Genomic DNA, 13,663 nt, shown 5'->3' with positions numbered 1-13,663 from the left:
GTTGGTGACTTGATATCCTCTCTTTGTGCTGAAGAGTTCTGAAGAAACATGAGTCACAAAAACATGTTGACATCTCTCACACACACACACACACTGTGGTTACATGTTACAGATCACAATCATGAAGTTATTATGAGTTTAATAACACGGTGAACTAACTAACTAACTCTCAGCTTTAATATAATCCCAACAGATCATCAGGAGCTTTTGCTTACCTGAAATTTTATGGAACTACTTTTTAAACTTTTGAAGATAGAATCAATGAAACTAAAGTCACTAAAATCATCTTCAAACCTTCTCAGGCTGCTGCTGACATGTTAAAGGATCAATCTGCTGCTTTTATACTATATTTTTTCTTATTTAAAATAACTCAATACTCAAGAGAGTACTTGGGGTACTTGTACTTTACTTGAGTATTTCCTTTTTATGTAACTTTATACTTCTACTCCGCTACATTTAGAGGCAGATATTGTACTTTTAACTCCACTATATTTATCTGACAGCTTTAGTTACTTTTCAGGTCAAAATCTAACATAAAAACATAATGCATTTAAATTAAATAACATAACAGTAGATTAAGTAGTTAAAATGAGCCCTATATTCACTAAATTAAAACACTGTTATGCAAGCATCAATACAAATAATCTAATAATATATTTAGAATATATAAAACAATCTGAGTGGGTCCATTCTGCATAACAAGTACTTTTACTTTTAATACCTTAAGTACATTTTGATACTTTTGTACTTTTACTTCAGTAAGTTTTGAATGCAGGACTTTTACTGTAGTGGAGTAATTTCACAGTGTGGTATTAGTACTTTTACTGCTATTAAGTAATCTGAATACCACAAACTGGTTACACTCCAGTATGTGGAGAGGATCTGAATACTTCCCCCAATAAATGCTAAAGAGTATCAAAGCACATCAATCGTTTCACACTGAACAGCCAGTATGGACTATTTATTTGGAAGAATGATGCTTTATAAACATATTAATTGTAAAAAATGATGTTTTGGTTACTTGGTAACATCTTATTAAACCCATAATAACTTCACTTTTTAAAATTCTGAAGAAAGAGAATCAATGAAACGACTCAAACGTCTCTAAAATAGGTTTTGCATGCAGGACTTTTACTGTAGTGAAGTCATTCCACAGTGTGTATTAATACTTTTACTGCAGTAACTGATCTGAATACTTCCTCTAATGAAGACTAAAGTCTCCTCCTCTGCAGCGGTGGAGGGATACGTCAGCGAGCTGAGCAGCGATTCGCCGCAGAGCCACTAACTTTAATGTAAAACTCATTCTATCAAACTTTTATGATTCCATCTCTCTAATTATGTTTAATTGACTTTACTGCCCACATAAATATTATCCCATCTGTAATAAACGTTAACATCTTTATTTCCGCCTGTGATGCTTCTAAATCACCCAAACCGCCGAGGAGACAAAGTGCCGCCGCCGACCTCATCACACCTTTTGTTCACGCCGCCGCCAGCCCTGACCACGCCCCCCCCCAGCGGCTCTGTGTGTGTGTGTGTGTGTGTGTGTGTGTGATGTTAATGAGGGGAGGGTGTTTATCCTGGAGGTTAAACGGGCCGATGATAGGGGTCAGGACCTCCACGCTGTGACCTTTGACCTTTCAGCACGTGTGCAGCGTTCCTGTGATAGTGACACCCGCCACCGCCACCAGGCTCGTAAATCAGGGGGAGGAGGGGCCGGGTGGGGAGGGGGGGGTGACCTTTGACCCTCAACTTGTTTCTGAGAACACACACACTCCCACACACACACACACACACACACACACACACACAGGCAGCAGGCCTCCATTCATGCGTCTGAGCAGTTGCTGTGAGTGTGTGTGTGTGTGTGTGTCATGCTTGACTGCAGCCAGTGAGAGTGTGTTAATTTGAAAAGCTCCACCTGTTAGCCGCCCAGCAGCCACTTCCTGTTCAGCTGTTTCAGAGCCTCCAGCTGCAGGAGATCCTCGTCGCTCTGCACCAAAAAACTACGATTTAAAGCCTCGGCTGCATCTAAAGGACGCATTTAGGTCTCAATAATGGACCTGTGTCTGAGGAATACTGTCACGTCATCTCTGATTAACCCTCTGGAGTCCACAAAAGCGCTAAACGACAAACGACTCATTTGCACAATGAGAACGAGACGAGAAGTTCAAGATTCAGACAGAAAATCTGACAAAGTTGCAAACAAACAAGTCTGAGACTAAAGACTCAAGCACAGGGGTCTCAAACTCCATAAAAACTTTTTTGGTAATTTTGTGTCTTTTTTAAATAATTTTGTGCCTTTTTTAAATAATTTTGTCTCTTTTTTTAAATAATTTTGTGTCTTTTTTGGTAATTTTGTGCCTTTTTTAAATAATTTTGTCGCTTTTTTTAAATAATTTTGTGTCTTTTTTGGTAATTTTGTGTCTTTTTCTAACAATTTTGTGTCTTTTTTTTTATAATTAAGTGTATTATTTTTGGTCATTTTATGTCTTTTTTGGTCATTTTGTGTCTTTTTTAAGTAATTTTGTGACTTTTTTGTAATTAAGTGTATTTTTTTGGGTCATTTTGTGTCTTTTTTTAGTCATTTTGTGTCTTTTTTTTTGGTCATTTTGTGTCTTTTTAAAGTAATTTAGTGGTTTTTTTTGTAATTTTGTGTTTTTTTTTGGTCATTTTGCTACTGTCTCCAGCGGCCAGAATGTTTGTTTTTAATTTGCTCTTTTTTTGGTGCTAAATGTATCTTTTTCTATCTGATCCAGAAGTCTTTTCCTGACACAGTGTTGAGGCTTCAGTGTGTGCAGGGCTCCTCTCTCCTGCTGGTTCTGGTCTGAGGAGGATCAGGTTTCTTATTTAAGGCAGCGCAGCTTTTCTGGAGCGGTGGCGGTGGCGGCGTTGATTAAAAGCCATGTGAAGGCAGGCTGACCTCGGGGTGGGCGGGGTCTGTCGGGGCAGCGAGAGCCGGTAATTAAATTCATCCCGTACCACGGACTGAGTCAGGGAGGGGGGGCCGGGGGGGGGCCGCGGTGTTGCCAGTAGAAACCGCAGCGCACCACCAAACATTTATTATTTAATCCTGAGAGTGCTCAGCAGCAGGACGCAGAGAAACCTCACAGATGATTTAAACTTTCTGTTTTCACCTTCAGGCCTCTGACCTGCAGCTGCTGCAGCAGCACAGGGCTCAGAAACACTCACAGTACCTGGGGGACACTGGAGGCTTACTTAAAAAAAAGACACAAAATTACTAAAAAAAGACACAAAATCACAGAAAAAAAACTAAATTACTTAAAAGAAGACACAAAATTACAAAAAGAGAATTAAAATGACAGAAAAAACTAAATTACTTAAAAAAAGACACAAAATTATTTAAAAAAGGCACAAATGTATTTAAAAAAGACACAAAATTATTTAAAAAAGACACAAAATCACAGAAAAAAAACTAAATTACTTTAAAAAAAGACACAGAATGACAAAAAAAGACACAAAATGACAAAAAAATACACAAAATGACCAAAAAAAGGCATAAAATTACTAAAAAAAGACACAAAATCACAGAAAAAAAACTAAATTACTTTAGAAAAGACACAAAATGACCAAAAAAAAGACACAAAATTACTAAAAAAAGACACAAAATCACAGAAAAAAAACTAAATTACTAAAAAAAAGACACAAAATTACCCAAAAAACCACTAAATTACTTTAAAAAGACACAAAATTACCAAAAAAAATACACAGAATTAGAGAAAGAGGAGCTCTGCACACACTCAAGCCTCAACACTGTCAGGAAAAGACTTCTGGATCAGATCTAAAAAAGCTAAATTTAGCACCAAAAAAAAGAGCAAATTAAAAACAAACATATTCTGCAGAAGTGGAACCTAAAACTGAAGCTTTGTCACTTTGAGCCAAGAATCAGAGCAGCAGAGAGAGAAGGAGCTCAGTGTGAACCTGCACACAGCTGATTACTGCCACCGCACAGAGAAAACACACACACACACACACACACACACACAGACTGGCTGAGAGGCGATCTGGAGCAGACGAGGAGAATGGGAGCAGTCTTTGGGCTCAGAGAGGCTTTAGTCTGCAGGAGGAAATGATTGTAATTAAGCTTCAGGGACGCAGATCTTTCCAGAACGCTCTCAGTGTTTGTGTCTCATCAAAAACTGTCTCAGAAACTCACCAGAGCTGCAGGAAAGTCTGCAGAAAAACACCGTTAACTCCTTCTGAATCATCAGGCTTTTATATTTCCTCCGTCTCAATCCACACACAAACTATTTCCCCCAAAACAAAATCTGAAAAATTATGTTTGTTTCCTGCAGAAATCAACTTTGCATTTTCAAGATGTGACTTTCTGCAAAGAAAATGTTGCATTTAAGAGATCTGGAGCTTTTATTTGCTGCCACTGAAGACTATTTTTCTATCAATTGATCCAAAATATGTATCAATTAAACTTAATTTTACTCTCTGGAAGCTGCTCTCCTTTGCACTAAATACTCTGCAGGAAAGTCTGCAGAAAAACACCTTTTACTCTGAAAATCTTCCTCCTGAAACACCAGGCTTTTATATTTCCTCTGACTGAATCCAAACACAAACTATTTCCCCCAAAACAAAGTGAAGAAATCTGAAAAATTCGGTTTGTTTCCTGCAGAAATCAACTTTGCATTTTCAAGATGTGACTTTCTGAAAAGAAAATGTTGCACTTCAGACTATTTTTCTATCAATTGATCCATTTGATCCAATATTTTGTCAATTAAAATTACTTTTCCTCTCTGGAAGCTGCTCTCTGCACTAAATACTCTGCAGGAAAGTCTGCAGAAAAACACCTTTTATTCTGAAAATCTTCTCTCTTTTATATTCCCTCCGTCTGAATCCAAACACAAACTATTTCCCCCAAACAAAGTGAAGAAATCTGAAAAATTCTGCTTGTTTCCTGCAGAAATCATCATTCTGAAAAGAAAATATTGCATTTAAGAGCTCTGGAGCTTTTATTTGCTGCCACTAAAGACTATTTTTCTATCAATTTGATCCAATATTTTATCAATTAAAAATCATTTTCCTCTCCTGAAGCTGCTCTTCTTCCTCAAGAAAACTCTGCAGCTCCACCAAACTTCTCTGTGTGTCTGAGTGCCAAACACAGCGAGCGTGTGCCAAACGCCTCCTCTCCTCTGCACGCCGCCGTCACCGCCGCCGAGCACTAAAACCTCCAACCAGCCAAATTATTTTCCCGTGGAATCAGTCGGAAATCGGGGAAACGTGCTGAGCAACGGCTCCGGAGATAATAGTGTGATTCTGAAGCTGAAGGTGTGCCAGCTGCAGCCGGAGACACGGCGAGCCGCTCGGCGCCGCGGGGCGGCGAGCTGCTGGCACACACACGCCGCCGCCGCCGCCTCAGACTTCTGCTTTACTGACCGCGGACCGAACCACGTCTGTCTGCAGCTGATAACGGTTCATCTCTGCAGCTTCAGCACCAAAACTAGATAAACAAGTTCACCGACAGCAACCAGAGTTCACTGACGGGAGAAAGAGGTTTCACCTGTTTACTGAAAATAAATCAAGAAATGTTGAAACAAGAGAGAGAAGTAGAAGATTTCCTCTGGGTAAATAATGAAAGGGCCACGGGGGCTACTGCCGGTGTGTGTACACTATGATGAGACTCTTCAGAGATTTATAACAATTAATACTAGTAATGTTATAATACTATATTATATACTATAATATATATATATATTTATACAGCAACCTATGACCTTTAACCTCAAAATGCGTGTGTGTGTGTGTGTGTGTGTGTGTGTAACTGTAATCAGAGCAAAGATCAAAGGCTTTGTCGACCAATCAGAGCAGAGCAATCAACAGAATTAACTGCCACCAACTGCCAATGTCCCGTAACAGAGGTAGACAGACTGGAATTTCTGGCCTCAAACAGAAAGCATTTTTGGCAAAACCATAATACCTATCATTGATCTGACTTCACTTTGAGCGTCCTGAGTTCTTCCTGAACGTCTACATATGGTTTTTTTTAAGAAAAATGAAAAAATAGCTTTGTTAGAGCGATCTAAAAAAACTGTTCCATCTCCCTTTTTCAGAAATCTTCCTGCGTTTTTAATATGGGAGCCAATGAGGCTGTTGGTGGTGTTGGTGGATCATCTGTGCGTCCTACGCCCAAACTATAACTCTGACAGCTTTACCAGAGGATTGTGAGGGAGAAGACTAATTTTCCTACGTTTCTATGTATAAATTATTTCTGCAGAGTGGAATTTGCGGCCTGGAGCGCAGTTTTCAAATTTATTTTTTGTCAGTTTTTTCTCTCCCTCTACACTCTGGCGATGATGTCACACACTGTGACACGAACATTCCGTGCAATACACACCCATTATAATTGGTCATTGAACAGGGATTGATAAAAAAAATATATGACCTATCGAAACGTGAGCTATATTTTTGCCGTTTTAAGAAATGAACATGTTTCAAAAACACTGAGAAATAAAATACTTTCTTCTCTTCTTTGCAGCATCACATAACGACTTAAAGGTCATGAACACAACGGAATTGGAAGACTAACTAACTAACTAACTAACTCTGGAAATTGGACGATCTGAGGAGCACCTGAACGCACCATATTGGCCAGGCAAACAGACGTGTTCTGTGAAACGACCTGTTGCACAAAGTTAAAGTTCACTAACTTAACCTGATGATGCACGTTAAAAGATTTGTGGACACATCCATATTCATCCACAATCTGTCTGGAAGTTCAACAAGAAAATGCTACAAAACAGCCGAGAAACACACATTTATACAAAAGTAGGAAAAGATTAAAGTAACTTTCACTCGTTCAGTCAGAAGTTTACAATCTGTAGTAGAGTCAGAGATCATCACTGCATGTCTCAAGATAAATGCAGGAAATTATGGATGCACTTTGTGTTGAATATGTAAAAACACATTTCATCCACAACCCTTCTGGAAGTTCAACAAGAAAATGCTCCAAAAAAAAACAAGAAACACGCCGACAAAAGTCAGACATTTATCCAAAAATAAGACGAGATGAAGGGAACTTTCAGTCAGAAGTTTACAGTCTGATGTCAAATCAGAGATCATCACTGCATGTCTCTAGCCTGGCTAACACCAGACCAAATCTCATTGGAGATTAGGTCTGGACACCTACAATGTATTTCTCCGTAGAGGAGGTGTGGTTTACGATCCTCCGGAGCCGTTTATTGGGCGCTTAGAATGTCTATCAAAGCGTCTGTAGGTAGCTCTTAGCCAATCAGATCAGTTATACCAGATGACGTAGTAGAGCAACAGAGATGGATGTTTGTTGTGTGTGTGTCTGTGAGAGAGTGTTGCTGCTGCTTTGCTTCTCCAGTTCTCGCTTTCTGCAAGATTATTTATTTTCACGCTTTATTCCCCCTCATGTCATTCAGCCACACACATCCACTGATTTTATGGGCAACAAACAAGCTGCTGCGGGTCTCTGGGGGCTCCACTGTCTCCCGATTCGGAGCGAGATCACCGGCGGTGACCGGCGGTCTCACCGGCTCGGCGCAACGAGCCGCAGAAACCGCCCGTGCGGCGCTAATAGCCCCGCTACCGGTGATCTCGCTACGAGCCGGGGGACAGCGGAGCCCCCAGAGACCTTTCGCCTTTCAACTTTGGCTCTAAACTATTTAAAACACCATCTACAGCTAAAGAGAGTTTCGCGTCCGCAGCAGCCATGTTGGATCCGGAAAGCTTCCAAGTGCCGAGTAGAACGCGTCATCGTCTCACCGTCCCTCCCCGCTCTGTGATTGGATCCCTAAAACAGGGCTACGATAATCGCTTCGTTTCCAGACTGGCTGGAGGTTCGAAATCAAATTCGAGCGCGCAAGGCAGTCTGGGTATACCCAGGCTAGCATGTCTCAGGATAAATGCAGGAAACTATGGATGCACTTTGTGTTGAATATATAAAACAAATTAAATGATCTGTTGCACAAAGTTAAAGTTCACTAACTTAACCTGCTGATGCACGTCAGGAAAGAATCTCAACAAGAAAATACTACAAAACAGCCGAGAAACACGCAGAGAAAAAAAAGATGAAAGTAACTTTCACCCGTTCAGTCAGAAGTTTACAGTCTGCATATGTCCCAGCTGCTGGTCTCAAGATAAATGCAGGAAATTATGGATGCACCACTTTGTGTGGAATATATAAAACATGAAATGACCTGTTGCACACTCACTAACTTAACCTGCTGATGCACGTTAGAAAAGAAGTTCAACAAGAAAATGCTACAAAACAGCCGAGAAACACGCAACAAAATGAGACATTTATACAAAAGTAGGAAAAGATTAAAGTAACTTTCACTTGTTCAGTCAGAAGTTTACAATCTGTAGTAGAGTCAGAGATCATCACTGCATGTCTCAAGATAAATACAGGAAATTTTGGATGCACTTTGTGTAGAAAATGCTCAAAAAAAAAAACAAGAAACAAGCTGAGAAAAGTCAGACATTTATCCAAAAACAAGAAGAGATGAAGGGAACTTTCAGTCAGAAGTTTACAGTCTGATGTCAAATCAGAGATCATCACTGCTTGTCTCAAGATAAATGCAGGAAATTATGGATGCACTTTGTGTTGAATATGTAAAAATATGTGAAGAAAAGAGATGCGGGAACCAATAAAACCACCAGCAAAGGTAAAGTTCACTAACTTAACCTGCTGATGCACATCAGAAAAGAATTTCAACAAGAAAATGCTACAAAACTGCAGAGAAACACGCCGAGAAAATCAGATATTCATACAAAAGTAGGAAAAGATAGAAAGTAGAAGTAGAAAAGTAACTTTCACTCGTTCAGTCAAGTCAGAGATTGTCACTGTTTGTCTCAGGATAAATGCAGCACTTTGTGTTTAAAATGTAAAAATACATTTCATCCACAATCCCTCTGGGAGTTCAACAAGAAAATGCTCCAAAAAAAACAAGAAACACGCCGACAAAAGTCAGACATTTATCCAAAAATAAGAAGAGATGAAGGGAACTTTCAGTCAGAAGTTTACAGTCTGATGTCAGAGATTATTACTCTGCATGTCTCAGGATAAATGCAGGAAATTATGGATGCACTGTGTGTTTAATATGTAAAATATAATAATGCATGAACCAATAAAACCACCAGCACAAAACATAATCAGCCACAGAGTCAAAGAATCAAAACTCTCTGCAGCTTCATCACACGTTGACAACCAGAGAAACCAGAGAGCTGCAGCTTCAGCAGCATCCCATCACACACACACACACACACACACACACACACACACACACACACTGTGAGGGGACTGACCTGCGTGTACGAAGTAGGCCAGGTACAGGTCCAGCTCCTTGACTGAAACTCCGATGTGGTGCGGCTGCACACACAGCGTGGGGTTGGAGCACTGAGGAGACTTGACCAGCCTCTCTCCGTCAGTACTTTCGAGGGGAATCCCTTTGAATAAAATCACCATGACCAGGTCCAGCCTCCACACTTTGTCCGCCTGGCGCAGGCAGTCGATGCGCCTCATCTTGCCCTTCTGGTCGGGGTTGGAGAGCACGCAGCACGGCGCCTTCTTCCCCGTCACCGTCAGCACGAAGTCCTCCCTGAACTCGGGCCGGATGTCCTTACGCAGCTTGGCCAGGAGGCGCGACGCCCACTTCTGCTTCACCTCGGGCTTCTCGCTCAGCAGCTCGTCCTTCACGGCGCGCTCCTCCTCCTTGGACATGCGCTTCTCGTGCTTCTTGAAGTACTTCCTCTTGCGGGCCTGCAGGTTGAACCATGTGTAGGCGAAGGCCCGGACGTGGGGCAGCAGGGCTTCGATGAAAGGATGGAATTCATCCTGAGGGACGACAGGAGAGACGAGGTCAGACCCACAGGGACACCAGGCAATAAAATACACAATAACAGGTGGAAATATTCACATTTCATGTCGTGTTTTCATTTTATTGTCAAGCAATATTGTAAAAGAACTGACGAGAGAGGAGAGACGAGGTCAGACGCAGAGGGACGAACAGTCAGTGCAACAAACAATAACAGGTGCAAATATTCACATTTCATGTCGTGTTTACATTTTATTGTCAAATGTTGCATCAGCTGGTTTGGAGCTGACAGGATAGACACTTAAAGCAAATATAAAAACAGATTATTTTGGGTAACTTTTGCTGATTTATTCAATTTTTCTCTTGCACCAATACCAAGATTAGACGGTCTCTGATTCTTCGGTTTGAGAGATTTTTACAAAAACACCGTTTAACCTGCATGATCTCATGTGCAGATGTATAAAAAGCATGCAGCATTAACTTTAAAGAACATGTTGCATGTCACGTCGATGCATTTTAAACTGCAGGATGCAGAAGGCTGAGATTATAGAGACTTAAAGCAAATATAAAAACGGATTATTTTGAGTAATTTTTGCTGAATTTTGCTGTTTTATTCAGCTTTTCTAATGCAAAATGTGCATAAAGTTACATTGATGGCATCCTGGCTAATTAAACATGTTGTTAGACTCTTAAAGACTGAAACCATCTGATGAGTTACAGATTTATTCTGAAGTTTAGTGAGACAGAAATCTGCAGTTTATCAAATAGTGTCTATTACTAATAGGACTGTTTGTTGGTCGCTGCACAAGAGTCAAGAAAAAAGTCGTAATGTCATCACGGTTCTTACAAATATTTTGAGCTTCAGTTCAGTTTATTACCGAGTCTCCTTTGATCTATTTTCAGATACTTTCTACTGGTCACTGCAACAATGAGAGTGAACAATGCATTTTCCTTAAAAATAAATGGAATTCATCCTGAGGGACGACAGGAGAGACGAGGTGAGACGCACAGGGACGAACAGTCAGTGCAACAAACAATAACAGGTGCAAATATTCACAGTTCATGTCGTGTTTACATACACACAAGCAAAATTATAAAACAAATGTTGCATCAGCTGGTGCTGCTTTATAAGAAAAGATAAATGGAATTGATCCTGAGGGACGAGAGGTGACACGCAGAGGGACGACCAGTCAGTGCAATATGCAATAACAGTTTGAAATATTACATATATTTTGTTGTCGACATTTTATTGTCAAGCAAAAGTGTAAAAGAACTGTTGGAATGTTGCATCAGCTGGTTTGGAGCTGCAGGATGCAGAAGGCTGAGATCAGAGACACTTAAAGCAAATATATAAACAGATTATTTTGTGTCATTTTTGCTGAATTTTGCACATTATGAGCTGCACACACACACACACACACACACACACACACACGCACACGCACACACACACACACACACGCACTCATGCACGCTGCAACAGCCTCCTGATCGAGTCTCTTACGAGTCCATAAAGTTGAAAATTTAAGCTACAGACTTTGATAAACTCCTGAAACAACCAGATTTCTTAAGTTAACAGGTTGAAATATTCACATTTTTTGTCGTGTTTACATTTAATTATCAGGCAAAATTATAAAAGAACTGTTGAAATGTTCCCATCAGCTGGTTTGCAGCTGATAAACTGCTGTAGTTTGAGGTCAGAAGGAGGGCGAATATAAAAACTGATTATTTTGGATACATTTTGCTGAATTTTGCTGTTTTATTCATCTTTTCTCGTGCAAAATGTGCATAAAGTTGCATTGATGGCGTCCAGGCTAATAAAACATGTTGTTAGATTCTTTAAACACATATTTAATGTGGTAAATTTGAACAAAGCTGCTCAGTTATGTTTATGAAATAAATATGAGTTTGAGTTAAAATAAGAGTGTTTCTTCCATGAATTAAGTCATGTACGTAAACTGTCAATATATACAAGTCAACTTTGATTTCAAACTTTTGTTTTCAACAAAGACACAAAGGGTTAAAGTTCTGTGTTTCCCTGCACGGACTTTATCGCTCTTTATACTACGACACTGAACTTCTCTGCACAATAACAGTGACAGAGAGATTATAGAGATTAAAACACAACCCTGAGCTTCTAGTGGGACTCTGAGATGCTGCAAAAAAAAAACTAGATACAAACAGAATGCAGTGATTTGCATCATAAATACGGCTGAATACTGAACAAAGACAAGAAATGCATTAGAAACATCTGTTTTTTGGTAAATATATCTGCTATTATTTACGTTTTCGACAAACAAGACAACATGTAACAGGGTCAAGAAGCTGTAAAACCATGTTCTGTCTCTCAAACAGCAGCAGAGACTCGATGCTTCCTGCAGAACAGATCATCTGTAGACGTGTCTGCATCTACAATAGATTATTAAAAAATGTTCTGTGAGTTTGAACAAAGTTTGGCTGCACAGCATGAGACTGTCATCACTGCAGACATGGTAATTATTTCTCGTTTTCTTCTACAATAACTGAGAGGAAAGTCAGACGTTTAAAGATCTTTTTGGACAAACAGGAAGCTGAGCGTGTTGGAGGGAGAAGAAAAGACATTCTGCACTGCAGAGAAATCATAAAATCTGACTATTTTGGGAATTTTTAGTGCTTTTAGATTCCAGGAGAGGAAGGAGAGAAGCAAGATGGAGGAAAGAGAAGAAGGAGAGCAGAACAGAAGGATGAAAGAACAGAAACAAAGAGAAATAAAGTTAAAAATTATGTATTTTGGGGGACTATTTTCAGCAACTATTTTATATAATTATTAGCAGATAGATTCTCTGTTGGTTTGAAGATTTGTTGAACTTTCTCACAATCTTTAAATCACAAATATTCCCACTGAGGAGGCTGATTTTCTGCTTGTTTTCAGGAGATTTTAATGTCTTTTCAACACAAATCAGGTGTAATTTTTCTAGATTTTAGTGCAGAAATTTGTCTTATTCTGTCTTATTTTTTTAACATTCTGGAAAGAGGGTGCTGTGACAAACTAGATGCAAACAGGATGCAATGATATGCAACATAAATACGACTGAATACTGAACAAAGACAAGAAATTCATGAGAAACGTCATGGAAAAAAGTATTAGACCCTTGTTTTCTTCAATTTCTTGTTCATTTTAATGTCTGGTACAACTAAAGGTACATTTGTTTGGACAAATATAATGATAACAACAAAAATAACTGATAAGAGTTTAATTAAAGAGCTGATATCTAGACATTTAACATGGTTTTATTCACACTGATTTTGGTTATTATCAAGAAAACCATGGGAAAAGTCTAGATATCAGCCTGTATTTTATTGTCCAAAAAACCTTTAAGTTCAGCATCTATCTCCTCTACTCTGAGAGAAGGAGAAGTTCCTGCTGACATTAATCAGCTGTTTGGTCTCAGATCGCCTCGTCAGCATCGGATTTGAAATAAAAAGGAGATAAAAAGAGTTTCTCTCTCTCTCTGTGACCACACAGACTCCTCAGTGTCCACTCGTTTCTCTCCTGGCTCTCAGGCAGGAATGTGTTCCTGTGGAGGTCTGTGGAGGTCTGTGGAGGTCTGTGGGCCCCCAGAACACCAGAACCACAGCCAGGAGGCAGCGTTTGAGGAAGCGGCGCGGCGTGGATCGAAGCCGCCACAAACACCAACAGCGAGAGGCGTGGAGGTGTGCAGGATTAAAGGTGCATTAAAGGTGCATTAAGTTGCTTTATGTGGCTTTGGGCTGAGGAGAGCTGCTGGGACTGTGGTTAGACGGCGTGTCGTGGATTAGACACAATTTGGGGTTGGTTACACCTGCTCTCCCTCCTCCTCCTCCTCCTCCTCCTC

The 13,663-nt window shown here is 39.9% G+C and overlaps 1 protein-coding gene across 2 annotated transcripts in view; it reads right to left on the bottom strand.

Moving 5' to 3' along the window:
- The window catches only part of nfia (nuclear factor I/A), a 245,142-nt gene that overhangs the window by 146,529 nt on the left and 84,950 nt on the right, over positions 1 to 13,663 (bottom strand). For both annotated transcript variants that reach the window (XM_059340759.1, XM_059340760.1), the window contains exon 2: positions 9,301 to 9,829. In XM_059340759.1, the coding sequence (XP_059196742.1) occupies positions 9,301 to 9,829 (529 nt within the window). The remainder of the gene's footprint in view (positions 1 to 9,300; positions 9,830 to 13,663) is intronic.

This window comes from Centropristis striata, chromosome 9 (assembly GCF_030273125.1).
Source record: "Centropristis striata isolate RG_2023a ecotype Rhode Island chromosome 9, C.striata_1.0, whole genome shotgun sequence".
NCBI classification, from domain to species: domain Eukaryota; kingdom Metazoa; phylum Chordata; class Actinopteri; order Perciformes; family Serranidae; genus Centropristis; species Centropristis striata.
Note: the sequence above shows the minus strand (reverse complement) of the source record. Positions and strands in the feature narration are given on the sequence as shown.